This window comes from Pseudoliparis swirei, chromosome 21 (assembly GCF_029220125.1).
Source record: "Pseudoliparis swirei isolate HS2019 ecotype Mariana Trench chromosome 21, NWPU_hadal_v1, whole genome shotgun sequence".
In the NCBI taxonomy this organism is placed as follows: Eukaryota; Metazoa; Chordata; class Actinopteri; order Perciformes; family Liparidae; genus Pseudoliparis; species Pseudoliparis swirei.
Genome location: NC_079408.1, coordinates 17,516,892 through 17,534,772, shown reverse-complemented (window position 1 = coordinate 17,534,772; position 17,881 = coordinate 17,516,892). Strand labels below are relative to the sequence as shown.

The 17,881-nt window shown below is 45.8% G+C and overlaps 1 protein-coding gene across 1 annotated transcript in view; it reads left to right on the top strand.

Annotated features, from left to right (window-relative positions):
* The window catches only part of LOC130212178 (disintegrin and metalloproteinase domain-containing protein 19-like), a 228,721-nt gene that overhangs the window by 166,021 nt on the left and 44,819 nt on the right, over positions 1-17,881 (top strand). The window contains exons 6-7 of the mRNA XM_056443316.1: positions 17,326-17,509; positions 17,560-17,566. Of these exons, the coding sequence (XP_056299291.1) occupies positions 17,326-17,509; positions 17,560-17,566 (191 nt within the window). The remainder of the gene's footprint in view (positions 1-17,325; positions 17,510-17,559; positions 17,567-17,881) is intronic.

The following is a 17,881-nucleotide window of genomic DNA, read 5'->3' as shown; positions in this document are numbered from 1 at the left end:
ATCAGATGAGTTTCAGAGCGAGGCCTGTTAAGCCCATAAAAGTGAGCATTACCATCTTTAAATCAATTTGGAACTTTACAGGGAGAAAGTATAGCGAGGCAAGAGTGATATGGTCACATGGTCTCATGAGCCCGGCAGGCGGTCTGGGCCAACTGGAGACAGCGAGTGCAGTAATCAAGCCGAGTTAGTTGGATCGACTTTTCTTTGCTCAGTAATTGATACAAATTTACTTATTATTGTTGTTTTCACTTTGTAATGTTGTTTTCAGGGCTAGCACTGTCAGCTCTGGTTCAGTTCCCGGTCTGGGGGGTCCTTCTGTGTGGAGTTTGAATGTTCTATCCGTAGCACTGTGGGTTCCCTCTGGGTTCTCCGGTTCCTCCCACAGTCCAAAGACTTCAGCTCAGGTTAACTGGCCGGAGGTGTGAATGTGAGTGTGACTGGTGGTCTGTCTCTATATGAGCCCTGAGATGGACTGGACACCTATCCAGGTGAACCCTGTCTAGATGAACCCTGTCTAGATGAACCCTGTCTAGGTGAACCCTGTCTAGATGAACCCTGTCTAGGTGAACCCTGTCTAGATGAACCCTGTCTAGGTGAACCCTGTCTAGATGAACCCTGTCTAGATGAACCCTGTCTAGATGAACCCTGTCTAGGTGAACCCTGTCTAGATGAACCCTGTCTAGATGAACCCTGTCTAGGTGAACCCTGTCCAGGTGAACCCTGTCTAGATGAACCCTGTCTAGATGAACCCTGTCCAAGTGAACCCTGTCTAGATGAACCCTGTCTAGATGAACCCTGTCTAGATGAACCCTGTCTAGATGAACCCTGTCTAGGTGAACCCTGTCTAGATGAACCCTGTCTAGATGAACCCTGTCTAGGTGAACCCTGTCCAGGTGAACCCTGTCTAGGTGAACCCTGTCCAGGTGAACCCTGTCCAAGTGAACCCTGTCTAGATGAACCCTGTCTAGATGAACCCTGTCTAGATGAACCCTGTCTAGGTGAACCCTGTCTAGATGAACCCTGTCTAGATGAACCCTGTCTAGATGAACCCTGTCTAGGTGAACCCTGTCTAGATGAACCCTGTCTAGATGAACCCTGTCTAGGTGAACCCTGTCTAGATGAACCCTGTCTAGATGAACCCTGTCTAGATGAACCCTGTCCAGATGAACCATGTCCAGATGAACCCTGTCTAGATGAACCCTGTCTAGATGAACCCTGTCTAGATGAACCCTGTCTAGGTGAACCCTGTCTAGATGAACCCTGTCTAGATGAACCCTGTCTAGATGAACCCTGTCCAGATGAACCCTGTCTAGGTGAACCCTGTCTAGATGAACCCTGTCTAGGTGAACCCTGTCTAGATGAACCCTGTCTAGATGAACCCTGTCTAGATGAACCCTGTCCAGATGAACCCTGTCTAGATGAACCCTGTCTAGATGAACCCTGTCCAGATGAACCCTGTCTAGATGAACCCTGTCTAGATGAACCCTGTCCAGATGAACCCTGTCTAGATGAACCCTGTCTAGATGAACCCTGTCTAGATGAACCCTGTCTAGATGAACCCTGTCTAGATGAACCCTGTCTAGATGAACCCTGTCTAGATGAACCCTGTCTAGGTGAACCCTGTCTAGATGAACCCTGTCTAGATGAACCCTGTCTAGGTGAACCCTGTCTAGATGAACCCTGTCTAGATGAACCCTGTCTAGGTGAACCCTGTCTAGATGAACCCTGTCTAGGTGAACCCTGTCTAGATGAACCCTGTCTAGGTGAACCCTGTCTAGATGAACCCTGTCCAGATGAACCCTGTCTAGGTGAACCCTGTCTAGATGAACCCTGTCTAGATGAACCCTGTCCAGATGAACCCTGTCTAGGTGAACCCTGTCTAGATGAACCCTGTCTAGATGAACCCTGTCTAGGTGAACCCTGTCTAGATGAACCCTGTCCAGATGAACCCTGTCTAGATGAACCCTGTCTAGATGAACCCTGTCTAGATGAACCCTGTCTAGATGAACCCTGTCCAGATGAACCCTGTCTAGGTGAACCCTGTCTAGATGAACCCTGTCTAGATGAACCCTGTCTAGGTGAACCCTGTCTAGATGAACCCTGTCCAGGTGAACACTGTCTAGATGAACCCTGTCCAGGTGAACCCTGTCTAGATGAACCCTGTCCAGGTGAACCCTGTCTAGATGAACCCTGTCCAGGTGAACCCTGTCTAGATGAACCCTGTCTAGATGAACCCTGTCTAGATGAACCCTGTCTAGATGAACCCTGTCCAGGTGAACCCTGTCTAGATGAACCCTGTCCAGGTGAACCCTGTCTAGATGAACCCTGTCTAGATGAACCCTGTCTAGGTGAACCCTGTCTAGATGAACCCTGTCTAGATGAACCCTGTCTAGGTGAACCCTGTCTAGATGAACCCTGTCCAGATGAACCCTGTCTAGATGAACCCTGTCTAGATGAACCCTGTCTAGATGAACCCTGTCCAGATGAACCCTGTCTAGATGAACCCTGTCTAGGTGAACCCTGTCTAGGTGAACCCTGTCCAAGTGAACCCTGTCTAGGTGAACCCTGTCTAGATGAACCCTGTCTAGGTGAACCCTGTCTAGGTGAACCCTGTCCAAGTGAACCCTGTCCAGATGAACCCTGTCTAGGTGAACCCTGTCTAGATGAACCCTGTCTAGATGAACCCTGTCTAGATGAACCCTGTCCAGATGAACCCTGTCTAGATGAACCCTGTCTAGATGAACCCTGTCTAGGTGAACCCTGTCTAGATGAACCCTGTCCAGATGAACCCTGTCTAGATGAACCCTGTCCAAGTGAACCCTGTCTAGATGAACCCTGTCTAGATGAACCCTGTCTAGGTGAACCCTGTCTAGATGAACCCTGTCTAGGTGAACCCTGTCTAGATGAACCCTGTCTAGGTGAACCCTGTCTAGGTGAACCCTGTCTAGATGAACCCTGTCTAGGTGAACCCGGCCTTCACTCAGTCCGCTTGGACCGGCTCCAAACCCTGAATAGGATTATTGGTTTGGATAATGGAATGTTGATGATGACCCCTCTGCACCGGAAATGCATAAATCCAGCTGAGCCGTGTTCTGGCATGATAGCATGCTAACAGTTCAGCTAGGGCTAACGAGAAGGCTCATTACAGGCTTCTTGAATAAAAGTGTATTTATGATATAAAAACTAATGTCAGGGAGCCATTAACCGTTCATTTCCATAAGCGTTTAACACACAAGCTGGTTGTGTTGTAGTGAGCAGTACCACACAACACTGGGCCCCATGCATGTGGATGGGAGCAGCACACTGACCTCCTGTGACCTCTAGGAGTCACTGTTCTCCATACTGTCGTATGATTTTGACTGTCAGTAAACTTAGAACACAGAACTAACGTGGATTTTGGGATATAGTTTGATGAAAACGAGGGCACGTAGTGTACTTTCCAAACTTTTCTACATCCCAACATCAATCAATGCTCTGAAAATCAAACAGAGTCTGTGGCTGTGAAAAGCGTCCGCTCAGCACATTCAGTGAAGGCGTTGTTCCGCCATCAGAACTGTTTCCTGTACGGTAAGTTGGTGGTTTGGATCATTTTTAAAAGTGTCAGATTGTCGCGGCCTCAGACATGTTTCACATGGACGTCTCAGATTGTTTTCTCCTGGCAAAGATGCTGCGTGTCCCCAAAAATATATTAGACGGCAACATCAAGTTACAGCTCAGTGGGGCTTTAGGAGGCATTAATTCCACAGCCCGTTCGTAAATCCAAAAAATAAGTTTTTTATTACGTTGTAAGAAAAATCTTTGTGTTTGTGCGCGGTGCTGACACGCCGGTCCTGATCCGGGAAGGAGGCCAGATGCTGCTTGATGGGAACAGGGGGTTAGAGACAGTGAGCCAACAGACTGTAAAGGATTTCTAAATGTCCAGTCATTCCCAAGTTTGTTTTCTGGACTGAAAAGGGATGAATTATTGGATGTAGTGGAGGGATTTCCTGCAGAGTACAAAGAGTTCAGACAGAAACCTTTAGTCTGCTGTCGTTGCTTCATCTTGTTTTCAGTCTTTAGAAATAAAGCAACTTCCAATCATTTCAGAGCGGTGGATTCATGAGCATCGGTCGGCTCTGGCCTCGTGACACACGTCGGACCTCTCAGCAGAACATAGATCACGCAGCCCGACACATTCCTACTGTTCATTCAAAGCCGTGGACAGAACTTCCCATTGTATGCAGTTTAAGGGCAGAACCATCCGGTGGCTTCCCAAAACCCAACATCTTCTCCAGATAATGAAAATGTTCCATCCGTTTCATTCACGCGTTGAACGGACCTGGAACCCGTCTGAACATCACTCTTTAGAAGTTTAGATGTGTTGAAGAGAAGAGGCTGGAGTTTTACTGGGTTGTACACTGCATGTCTTTTCAAAACAACGGTAACACAGAACTAGTGCAGATATGTGTGAGTCACCACGTTGTATTAGTGGTGGCATTGAATGTTGTGTTGTTACTCTGTAATGATTCCTTCTGTTCACATGACATTTATTGTTCATCTTGTCACATGACATTTATTGTTCATCTTGTCACATGACATATATTGTTCATCTGGTCACATGACACCCCCCCCCCCCTGCAATACCCCACAGTTTGAGACCCACTGCCTTAAAGACAGTCTAGGCTTTAGAAGTTGGTGCCCCTAGTGGTGGCCTTTAAAAGGACGTCCTCTCCTCCATGTGGAGCTGAACTGGACTGTTACACAAAGACTCGACCCGTTTCCTGTCCAAAGGGTTGAGGTTCCATGCATTGCCTCATTCAGTATTCATGCAGTGTGTATTTGAATAGGCCTCTGAGGCAGAGCTACCTGGGAGAGCTCCAGATAAAGTGTGCAATTTGATCAAATAAATGTTTAACCCAAATAGTTTTAAAAAAAGAGAGTCGCTTTAAACCGAGTTTCCCCCAAAATTAAATGTTTCAGTTCAAAGTGAACAGGATGCTCAGTTCAGTCAAAGGAAAATCGATGCAGCAGAGACGTCTTCTTTAAATCCATGCATTTGTCTTCCTCTTCAAAAATATGCAACGTTCCCGCTGCACATGCAGACAGACAGACAGACAGACACGCAGACAGACAGACAGACACACAGACAGACAGACAGACACACAGACAGACAGACAGACACACATGCAGACAGACAGACAGACACACAGACAGACAGACAGACACACAGACAAGAGAGACAGACACACAGACAGACAGACAGACACGCAGACAGGCAGACAGACAGACACGCAGACAGGCAGACACGCAGACACACAGACAGGCAGACAAACAGACAGACACACAGACAGACAGACACACAGGCAGACACACAGACAGGCAGACAAACAGACACACAGACAGACACACAGACAGACAGACAGACACGCAGACACACAGACAGACACACAGACACACAGACAGACAGACAGACACACAGACAGACAGACAGACACACAGACAGGCAGACACACAGACACACAGACAGACAGACAGACACACAGACAGGCAGACAGACAGACAGACAGACAGACACACAGACAGACACACAGACAGGCAGACAAACAGACACACAGACAGACACACAGACAGACAGACAGACACACAGACAGGCAGACAAACAGACACACACAGACAGACAGACACACAGACAGACAGACAGACAGACACACAGACAGACACACAGACAGGCAGACAAACAGACACACAGACAGACAGACAGACACACAGACAGACAGACAGACACACAGACAGACAGACAGACACACAGACAGGCAGACAAACAGACACACAGGCAGACAAACAGACACACAGACAGACAGACAGACAGACACACAGACAGACAGACAGACACACAGACAGGCAGACAGACAGACACACAGACAGACACGCAGACACACAGACAGGCAGACAAACAGACACACAGACAGACAGACAGACACACAGACAGACAGACAGACACACAGACAAGAGAGACAGACACACAGACAGACAGATAGACACACAGACAGACAGACACACAGACAGACAGACAGACACACAGACAAGAGAGACAGACACACAGACAGACAGACAGACAGACAGACAGACAGACAGACACACAGACAGACAGACAGACAGACACACAGACACACAGACAGACAGACACACAGACAAGAGAGACAGACACACAGACAGACAGACAGACAGACACACAGACAGACAGACAGACAGACACACAGACAGACACACAGACAAGAGAGACAGACACACAGACAGACTTGTTCTGATCCAACAGCGGCGGGACAGCGATGACGCGCGGAGCAACTCAAGAGCTGATTGGCCGAGTTGTGAAATTATCGCCTCAAAGTTGAAATATTCCAATTCAGGGGAGAAATTTGCGCCGCTCAAAAACGCCCAAAACGCGCCGCCCAGGACAAATGTTGCGTTTAACGCAGCCACACGCATCGTACGTTGACTTTGCTCATGGGATCTCGTTGATGTTGTTAAGATGCTAATATGTATACAAAAAGAAGCTGTTCATCTTGATTATTTGGTCCAAAGTTATCACAGAATAATCTAAATCCTACGTCCACAACAAAGAGTGACGCCATGTTGTCCCCCTCACACTGAACATCCCTCCTGTGTCCCCTCTCCCTCTGTGAGTTCCTCTTAGATTCAACACAGGAAGGTTTTGAGGCGATAAATGAAAATACCTTTGGAGGCAGAATAATAGTAATAATGTGCCAGGAAACAAGCGGCAGAAAGATGGAAGAGGTTGGGTGTGATTCAGCGTGGGGAACGTTTTATATGTGTTCTTCCCAAATCACGTTTTCAATCTCCACATCTCTCTGAACGTCCTCTGCTCGGCAACGGCCAAACTATGAATCACCGACAGCGTCGCTGCGCTGCCGTCCCCAGCACAGCGAGCTGGGTCGGAACCAGGAGTTGTGATTCATAAGGACAAAAGAGTAACAGATACCTCCATGGCTCGACTCGTTGTGCTCCAGCTGCACTCTGTTCTCTCCGTGACGTTGAGGCTTTTCTTTGGATGGCCAGACTCGAGCACGCCTGCAGAACTCACAGGGAACTGAGGATTATGCAACAGAAAAAACTCATGATTGCAAATAACATTCAGTTTCCGGCAAACAAAACCTTTTGGTTGAGGTTTCATTGCCCAGCATGTGTCCTGATGAAGGTCAGAGGGTTCTCTGTCTCTCTCCTGCTCATTTCCTTCATGCCAGAACTCCGGATGAATGACATGGGTTTAGAATAGAATGATTAACAGCCTTGGACACATCATTACTTCAGAAGAAAGAAATTGAAGCATTGGCCCTGAGCTCCGCTGGGAATCAACACATATTTTCACATCCAATGTTTTGTCTCTCTGCTCTGAAATAAACAGAAACTCTGACAGGAAGTTCACAGACGAGCTGAAACATGTTCTATACGCACCGAAATGAGTTTATTATGTGATTTATCTGGATTCACTTCCTGATTACCTTTGTCACACGTAACTGAAGATCTTGGAAAACACTGAAAGAATGCTCAGAATCGTCAGTGGTGCCAGGTTGACATAGACACAACTCAAATACAATAATAACTACAATGGGCACTCGGTAGAGCGCATACCTTCGCATATCATGGGCATTGAATTATGAACAGTTTGGCATTAGTTACATGCCAATTGGATAAAAATTGCTATGGTAAAAAGAAGATTTTGACCTTTTCATGACCTTGACCCGATTGATCCCAAAATCTAATCAAATGGTCCCCGGATAATAACCAATCATCCCACCAAATGTCATGTGATTCAAGAAGATTTTGACCTTTTCATGCGATTCAGCTTAATACTTTTTGAGTTATGCGAGTAACGCGCATACAAATAAATAAATGGCGATCAAAACATAACCTTCCGCATTTTCAATGCAGAGTTAATGAAAGAAGAATACACCACTATAAAAGAAAGAAAAAAAAGAAAACATTATAATAATAGTACAAATAAAATACGATTTTGAGTGGGGACGTGAATATAATCTGCACAGGAATAATGGACTGTGTTATCTACAAAGAAGAGCTCATACTCTTTGTATGAATAGTGAACCCGCCAAGGACAGAAGCAGGACGTCCCTCTGTAAGGAGAACTCAGTATGAGAGTGGCCACAAGGCTTTATTCAATCAATAAAAAGAGCAGACTGTCACGACGCTATTAGAGTGGACCCAAAAGCACGACTCAGACAGGAGTAACAAAGAATACTGTCTTTGGTTGGAAACAGGCTGGGTCAAAACCGGGAGATCAGTCGAAGAAGCAAACAAGTCCAAAAAGGGGCGGGGCAGAGAATCAGAGGTCAGGGCAGGCAGGTCAGGAATATACTCTAATAACGCTGGAGAACTTGGCACGAAAACACAAGACAATCTGGCAGAGGACAAGTGGAAGTGAGGGAGCTAAATAGTGAGGGACTAATGAGGGGAGGGGCTGCAGGTGAGAAGGGCGTGAGGACCAGGTGAAGGGAATGAGGGACTAACGAGGGGAGGGGCTGCAGGTGAGAAGGGCGTGAGGACCAGGTGAAGGGAATGAGGGACTAACGAGGGGAGGGGCTGCAGGTGAGAAGGGCGTGAGGACCAGGTGAAGGGAATGAGGGACTAACGAGGGGAGGGGCTGCAGGTGAGAAGGGCGTGAGGACCAGGTGAAGGGAATGAGGGACTAACGAGGGGAGGGGCTGCAGGTGAGAAGGGCGTGAGGACCAGGTGAAGGGAATGAGGGACTAACGAGGGGAATGGGCTGCAGGTGAGAGGGCGTGAGGACCAGGTGAAGGGAATGAGGGACTAACGAGGGAGGGGCTGCAGGTGAGAAGGGTGTGAGGACCAGGTGAAGGGAATGAGGGACTAACGAGGGGAGGGGCTGCAGGTGAGAGGGCGTGAGGACCAGGTGAAGGTAATGAGGGACTAACGAGGGGAGGGGCTGCAGGTGAGAGGGCGTGAGGACCAGGTGAAGGGAATGAGGGACTAACGAGGGGAGGGGCTGCAGGTGAGAAGGGCGTGAGGACCAGGTGAAGGGAATGAGGGACTAACGAGGGGAGGGGCTGCAGGTGAGAAGGGCGTGAGGACCAGGTGAAGGGAATGAGGGACTAATGAGGGGAGGGGCTGCAGGTGAGAAGGGCGTGAGGACCAGGTGAAGGGAATGAGGGACTAATGAGGGGAGGGGCTGCAGGTGAGAAGGGCGTGAGGACCAGGTGAAGGGAATGAGGGACTAACGAGGGAGGGGCTGCAGGTGAGAAGGGCGTGAGGACCAGGTGAAGGGAATGAGGGACTAATGAGGGGAGGGGCTGCAGGTTAGAAGGGCGTGAGGACCAGGTGAAGGGAATGAGGGACTAACGAGGTGATCAGAGGTAGGTGAGGGGAGTTGGATTGACGAGATGGTGTGACAGGATGAAAACAACTATTACAAAAAGGAAGGCGTGGAGCTAAACTGTTACACAGACACAACACTCTAAGGACCAGTGACATGTTAAAAACATATACAAAACTAGAATGGGCACTCGGTAGAGCGCATACCTTCGCATATCACAAGATTGGGCATTGAATTATGAACATTTTGGCATTAGTTGCATGCCAATTTGATAAAAATTGACCGCGCTATGGTAAAAAGAAGATGTTGACCTTTTCTTGACCTTTGACCCGATCGATCCCAAAATCTAATAAAATGGTCCCCGGATAATAACCAATCATCCCACCAAATTTCATGTGATTCAAGAAGATTTTGACCTTTTCATGACATTGACCTTTGACCCGATCGATCCCAAAATCTAATCAAATGGTCCCCGGATAATAACCAATCATCCCACCAAATTTCATGCGATTCGGTTTAATACTTTTTGATGGTTGCGAGTAACACGGATACAAATAAATAAATACACGGCGATCAAAACATAACCTTCCGCATTTTCAATGCGAAGGTAATAAAGAATAATAACAACTACCACAACTGGTCACATGAGAACAGTTCAATGTCCGTCTGTTTCTATGTGTCAGACAGTTTCAGTCCGAGCCCATCAGTGGTCGAAACAAGCCATTTATGTGGACGTACATGGACAGTGAGGAATTGCCCCGAGCTATTACATTGCAGCCCGTTTTTCGTGCTCAATACTGGAGCAATTTCAAAAATTGTTTTCCCCATTAGTCACTCTGACACAAAAACATGGACAAAATCAGTTACAGGTTGAAAAATACCGAAAGTTACCCTTCAAGTCTTTTTTTTCATTCTGTGCACATAAATGGACAAAGAAAAAGTTCACCTGAGTGCTCTGAAAAGTAAGTGTAGGTGTTGGGACACAGGCTGTGTGCTGGTGGTTCAATGAAAGATGAACCTCAGAGTTATACTGCTTCCTTTTACTCATTTTAAGGCCAGGGCACTTTAGCGGTAGTTTTTAAAGGGTTAAAGTTAAGAGAAACTTCAGAGGTCAGGATAGTAATCTTCAGTGAAGATTATGGGTTAGAAGGGAAGGGTCACCCATCAGAGGTCAGGATGGTTATCTTCAGTGAAGGTTATGGGTTAGAAGGGAAGGGTCACCTATCAGAGGTCAGGGATACACTGAGGAATGATATGATGGATCCTACCGATGGAGACAGCTGAAGTAGCCATGCTTATTAGGATAAAAGCATGAATTTAACTAGTTTTAAAAAGCAGAGGGAACATTGTTTATTCCTCAATTCAAAGGTTGGAGGCAGGTCTAAGTGGGTTAGATGCACGGCTCCGCGCTATCGAAGCTCAGACAGCTATGCTAGTTAGCCCGCCCTCTCCCGTAGTCGGCGCGGAGCTACAGTCAGCTGTTAGCTGTGCCCCGGCGGTAACCGTGCAGCCGGATGGTTGGGTAACTGTTCGCAGGAGTCGTAAGTCTACACAGAAGCCCGCTGTGCACCAACCACTTCACGTTTCGAACCAGTTTTCCCTGCTCAGCGACACACCCGCTGAGGAACACACCCTGGTTATCGGGAGCTCTATAGTCAGGAACGTGAAAATAGCGGCCACGGACCAGAGTCGGTGCCTCCCGGGGCCAGAGCGGGCGACGTGGAGTCTTGTTTGAAGCTGCTGGCTAAGGATAAGCGGAGATACAGTCAGATTGTAATACACGCCGGTGGTAATGACGCCGAGCCCGCCGCCGGAACTCACTAAAATTAATGTGGAATCGGTGTGCTTATGCCAAGACGTTGTCGGACACCGTAATTTTCTCTGGCCCTCTCCCAAATTTGCAGACAGACGAATTGTATAGCCGAATGTCGTCTTTCAACCGCTGGCTGTCGAGGTGGTGCCCAGCGAATAATGTGGGCTACGTAGACAACTGGAAGACTTTCTGGGGAAAACCTGATCTGATGAGGAGAGACGGCATTCATCCCACGTTGGACGGAGCGTCTCATTTCTGCGAATATGACCAAGTTGATCACCGGACTTAATCTATGACAACCCAGGGTTCAGATCAGGAACCGGGAGCAGAGTTGTAGTTTAACACCCTTCTCTGCTCTTCCATTCGAGCAGTTACCCACCCTTGACTTTAGAGTAGAGACTGTGTCTGTCCCACGGCCACTTCAATTAAATAAATCAAAAGTAAGCAGAAGAGGAGTCGTACACAATAACCTTATACAAGTTAACACAATTATTTCAGCAGTGCAACAAAATAGGTCTATTAAATGTGGTCTCCTAAATATTCGATCTCTGTCATCTAAAGCTGTGTTACTGAATGATTTAATATCAGATAATCACATTGATTTATGTTGCCTAACTGAAACCTGGCTGAGCCATGAAGAATATGTCTGCCTGAATGAATCGACTCCTCCAAGTCATATTAATACTCACATTCCTCGAGGCACCGGTCGAGGAGGTGGAGTAGCAGCCATCTTTGAATCGAGCCTATTAATTAATCCTCAACCAAAATTACACTACACCTCATTTGAAAGCCTTGTTCTTAGTCTTTCACATCCAACCTGGAAAACACTACAGCCAATTCGATTTGTGATTCTGTACCGCCACCAGGTCCATATTCAGAGTTTATATCTGAATTCTCAGAATTTATATCAAGTTTGGTTCTTAAAACCGATAAAGTTATTATTGTTGGAGATTTTAATATCCATGTGGATGTTGATAATGATTGCCTTAGTGCTGCATTCATCTCCTTGTTGGACTCGATTGGCTTCTGTCAGAGAGTACAGAAACCCACTCACAGCTTTGGCCACACGCTTGATCTTGTTCTTACTTATGGCGTTGACATTGAGCATTTGAACGCCTTCCCACAGAATCCTCTTCTGTCAGACCACAACCTCATAACTTTTGAATTTATACTACCGGAGTGTACTCCGTTAGTCAAAAGTTTCTACACTAGATGTCTAACTGATAGTGCTGTAGCTAAATTTAAAGAAGCGATTCCTTCTGTATTTGATTCGATACCACGTCTCAATATAACAGAGGACTCCTGGTCTAACTTTAGTCCGTCCCAGATTGATCATCTTGTTGACAGTGCCATAGGCTCTCTGAGAATGACACTGGACTCGATAGCCCTCTGAAGAAGAAGACAGTGAGGAAGAGGAGGTTTGCTCCTGGTATAACCCTCAGACCCGCAAACTGAAGCAACGTCACGAAAGCTTGAACGCATATGGCGTCAACTAATCTCGAAGAATCCCGCTTAGTTTGGCGAGATAGTCTTAAAACATATAAGAAGGCCCTCCGTAATGCCAGAGCAGCCTATTACTCATCAATAATAGAAAAATAAAACAACCCCAGGTTTCTCTTCAGCACTGTAGCCAGGCTGACAGAGAGTCACAGCTCTGTGGAGCCGAGCATTCCTATAAACCTTAGTGGTAATGACTTTATGAACTTCTTTAATGAAAAGATTTTAACTATTAGGACAAGATTAATAATCTTGCCCATAACCAGTGCCAATCTGTCCTCAAGTGGAATGGCCTTGGAAACCGCTGTATGCCCTGGTGTATATTTGAGGATTTTCTCCTATCAACCGTGACCAATTATTTTCAACGGTTTCTACTTCAACACGTCTACCTGTCTCTTGGACCCCATCCCGACGAGGCTGCTTAAAGACGTTTTGCCTTTAATTGGCGGCTCTCTATTAGATATTATCAATGTGTCTCTGCTAACAGGCCACGTACCACACTCCTTCAAGGTGGCTGTTATTAAACCTCTCCTGAAGAAGCCCACTCTGGATCCAGAGGTATTGGCTAACTACAGACCGATCTCTAACCTCCGTTCCTCTCCAAGATCCTTGAGAAAGTGGTCGCAAATCAGTTGTGCGACTTTCTACATCATAATAGTTTATTTGAGAAATTTCAATCAGGATTTAGAAAACACCACAGCACCGAGACGGCACTGGTGAAAATTACAAATGACCTCTTAATGGCAGCAGATAAAGGACTCCTCTCTGTCCTGGTCTTGTTAGACCTTAGTGCTGCATTCGACACCATTGACCATGACATCCTGTTACAGAGACTGGAGCAGTCGATTGGCATTTCAGGCACGGCACTAATTTGGTTTAAATCCTATTTATCAGATCGATCTCAGTTTGTATTTGTAAACGATGACGCCGATAACCACCAACGTTAATCACGGAGTTCCACAAGGTTCTGTGCTTGGACCAATTTTATTTACCTTATACATGCTTCCTTTGGGCAATATTATCAGGAAACACTCCATAAACTTTCATTGTTATGCAGATGACACTCAACTATATTTATCGATAAAACCAGAGGAGAGCAACCAACTCTGTAAAATTCAAGCATGTCTTAAAGACATAAAAACATGGATGACCTGCAACTTCTTGATGTTAAACTCAGACAAAACCGAAGTAATTTTAATCGGCCCTGAGCACCTCAGAGATCAATTATCTGGTGATGTGGATTCTGTAGACGGCATTGCCCTGGCATCCAACACCACTGTAAAGAATCTTGGCGTTATCTTTGATCGGGACTTGTCCTTTAACTCCCACGTAAAGCAAATCTCAAGGACTGCATTCTTTCATCTACGTAATATTTCAAAAATCAGGCACATCTTGTCTCAAAAGATGCAGAAAGATTGGTTCACGTTCGTTACTTCGAGACTGGATTACTGCAACTCCTTATTAGCAGGCTGCTCTAATAAATATCTTAGGTCCCTCCAGTTGATCCAGAATGCTGCAGCTCGTGTTCTCACTAAAACTAAGAAAAGAGATCACATCACTCCTGCACTAGCTGCTCTGCACTGGCTCCCAGTAAAATCAAGAATCACTTTTAAAATTCTTCTCTTAACCTACAAAGCCTTGATTGGTGATGCTCCATCATATCTTAAGGAGCTTGTCGTACCATATTGCCCCACTAGAGAGCTACGCTCACTAAATGCCGGACTACTTGTAGTTCCTAGAGTCTTAAAAAGTAGAATGGGAGCCAGAGCCTTTAGTTATCAAGCTCCTCTTTTATGGAACCAGCTTCCAATTTCAGTCCGGGAGGCAGACACAGTCACCTCGTTTAAGAGTAGACTTAAGACCTTCCTCTTTGACAGAGCTTATAGTTAGGGCTGAATCAGGTTTGCCCTGGTCCAGCCCTTGATATGCTGCTAGAGGCTTATAGCTGCCGGGGATGTTTTAGGATGCACTGAGTACCTATCTCCTCTTTTTCTCTCCTTAAGGATGAATTTTCATCTCTCAATCACACGTTACTAACTCTGCTTTCTCCCGAAGTCCTTTTGACTTGTCTCATGGGGTCATCGGACCCTATGAGGCGGCATAGATCCCATCTGCCTGATGGATCGTCTGGGTCGTGGAATTCCTGCTCATGACTACGCCACTGTCCTGTTGAGACTCCGCCCACTCCTCCTCCCCACCGCCATCTGCCTGATGGATCGTGGAGGTCTCCATCGTGGAATATGCCTACTATGAACTATTCATACACTCTGTCATATTCATTGAATGTATTTTAACTCTAAATCTGTCCTTCTGTACACATTACATCTATTGCATCTGTCCATCCTAGGAGAGGGATCCTCCTCTGTTGCTCTCCTCCAGGTTTCTTCCCTTTTTTTCCCCCTGAAGGGTTATTTGGGAGTTTTTCCTGGTCCGATGTGAGGTTTTGGGGCAGGGATGTCTATGTGTACAGATTGTAAAGCACTCCGAGACAAATTTGTAATTTGTGAAATTGGGCTATACAAATAAACTGAATTGAATTGAATTGAACCTGGCATCATAGAGTGGAAAGAGACCTAATGATTGGCTCATAGTTTCGAACAGTCATCCCACACGAACATTGACAGGAGTAGTTTTAAAACCTTCATAGAGACGACCGATCTCTGCGTGAAGAGGGGTCCATTGGTTGTCCGTACATCCATGGACAAAATGCAAATAATGCTTTGCAGAACAATGGACATACACATGAACTGGTTCTTAGAGAAACACGTTGAGATTACAGCAAACAGCCTGTACAGAGTAATCATGTTCTACAAGTAAGTCAGTAATTTATTTTCCATAGGTACCTGCATAACGTGTACATACTGACAGACATTAACAACAGAAAAAATGTACGAATGGAGGACCGTCCAAAGACCGAGGTCTGTCGGCTCCTCTGAGATGAGGAGTTGGATGGCCCCTCCCCTAAGCCTTTAACCCCGCCCCCCCTACCAACTACTACAACAGGCACACAGACAGTACACACACATATGGATCAAAACATAAAATGTCGTACAAGCAACAACAACAACAACAAAACCAGAACAGGAAAAAAGAAAACCAAAAGAAAACGAAAAAGAAAGAGACATAGTAAAAATAATAATAAAAGGCAAATGTGAACTACTGATAACTTAGGGAAAGAAAAAAATATCACGAACATCAAATTATGTATATACATTTTATTTTAAATATCATTCCTCTATTGTACTGTGCCGCCAGGCTGTATATCAATATTAATAACTTTCAAAATGAAGTGAGATGGCGTTTAAGGCGAGAACCAAATGCCTTGGTGCTGGATGCTGATTTGTCTCCAGAGCTTTGGACCTCTACAGATGAAGCTTTTAAATACAATGTCGACTGTATGTTTATTAATATGAATGCCACCATGCAGCCGCGTGTTGTGGTCGTAGACATTTGTGTTCCTTGTGAACATACGTAACAGATTGTGGGGCAGATTATTGTTCATAAATCTGTACATAAAAATTCCTGTCTGACACAAATGTAGATTGTTAAATCTGAGAATGCCCAATCTCTTAAAAAGCGGCTCAGTGTGTTCGTTGTACTTCACGTTGCAGATGATCCGCACAGCCCTTTTTTGTAAAATCTCGATACATTTGACCTGAGTTTTAGCTGCGGATCCCCAGAGCAGATTGCAGTACAAGAGGTGCGGATGGACAAGGCTGTGGTACAACAAACGCACATTTTCTGTTGAGAGTATATTTTTTGCGGAGCGCAGGGCAAATGTGCCGCTTCGTATGCGCTTCCGACAACTGTCAATATGTTGATGCCAGCGCAAATTGTCGTCAATATAGTCACCAAGGAACTTGGTGCACTGGACTTTTTCGACATTAGCCCCGTCAATCTCAAGTCTAAAATCTTGATCTGGGAGATTATTTGATTTATTTATTAGCATATAATTAGTTTTCTGTGCATTTAGAGATAACTTGTTCGCTTTGAACCAATCCGATACGATTTTTAGCTCTTCATTTGCAGTTCGATATAAGTTATCGTGGTCCTTCGATGAAATATAGATAGTTGTGTCGTCAGCAAAGAGGATGCTTTTAACACGTTTTAAGACTTTTGGAAGGTCATTTGTGTATAATATAAAGGCTTTAAGACGGTTGTCTCAGTAACCGACTGTGCACACCATCCCGGTCCACGTTCATGGAAGGGCTCAATGCGGGAATCCAGCGGAAGAATGATGACTTGTAATCTTCCCTGAGTCATGCACTGGTAGTTGGCGAGAATTCACTGCTGTACCTTGCAATGTGTCCTCGCTCTGGGAAGTAAAACACATTCGAAGCAGTTTGAAAGTGCCTAAAGGAGGAGAGAAAAGCCACAGCGGATAACCAAATAAATACAGAGCCGGTGGCATGATGCCAGAGTCATGGGGCGACATGTGACACATGGACGTACGCAAGTGAGAACTCTTTGGGGGACAGTGGTTGCTCTTATGCACTGTATGAGCGCTGTACAGGCGGTCAGCCAGTGGGGAACCATTCCCATGACTGAGGTGCTTTATTGGTACCATCACTTTAAGGGTACTGCTATTTGTTCTGGCATCGTAACTATTCTTTAACGACACCCATACCTATATATTTTCCTAATTTCTGTCTTTTTTTCCTTTACACAGGGGCCTGATATCCTTGAATTCCAGTGACACCTACTACCTGGAGCCAATCGGTGGTGTTGATCCTCTCCACCATTCACTGAGGGCTGCAGAGGAACTGCCGATTGAAGGTGGACACTGTGGGCACGGCCCTCACACCACACAGGCCAACCACATCTCCAACCTGCTCAGACCATTTCATTCACGGGTGAGTCTCGCACCTGTATAGCTCAATTATGAGGTGGTTTTCCCGATAAGAGAAACAGTGTGACGATACTATCATGATATACTATCATGAGCTCTTCCGCACTCAATTCAAAGGAACAGTCAACGAAATGCATGTGTTTGCTTACTTGCCCGAACACAGACGAGAAGATCAATAACAATTTCATCTCTGTGCAAAGAGAAAGACATCTAAAAAAACCTGAAAAACAGATTACTACTGCAATACTACAGCAACAATAAATAGTGTATAGAAGCCTTGTAACAATCTCTTCTCGAGGGTTTTGATGTCATTTGAATGCAATAGAAATCCATATTCCACTCGAGGCGACTTCCTTGGTGAACCTAGGGTTGATTT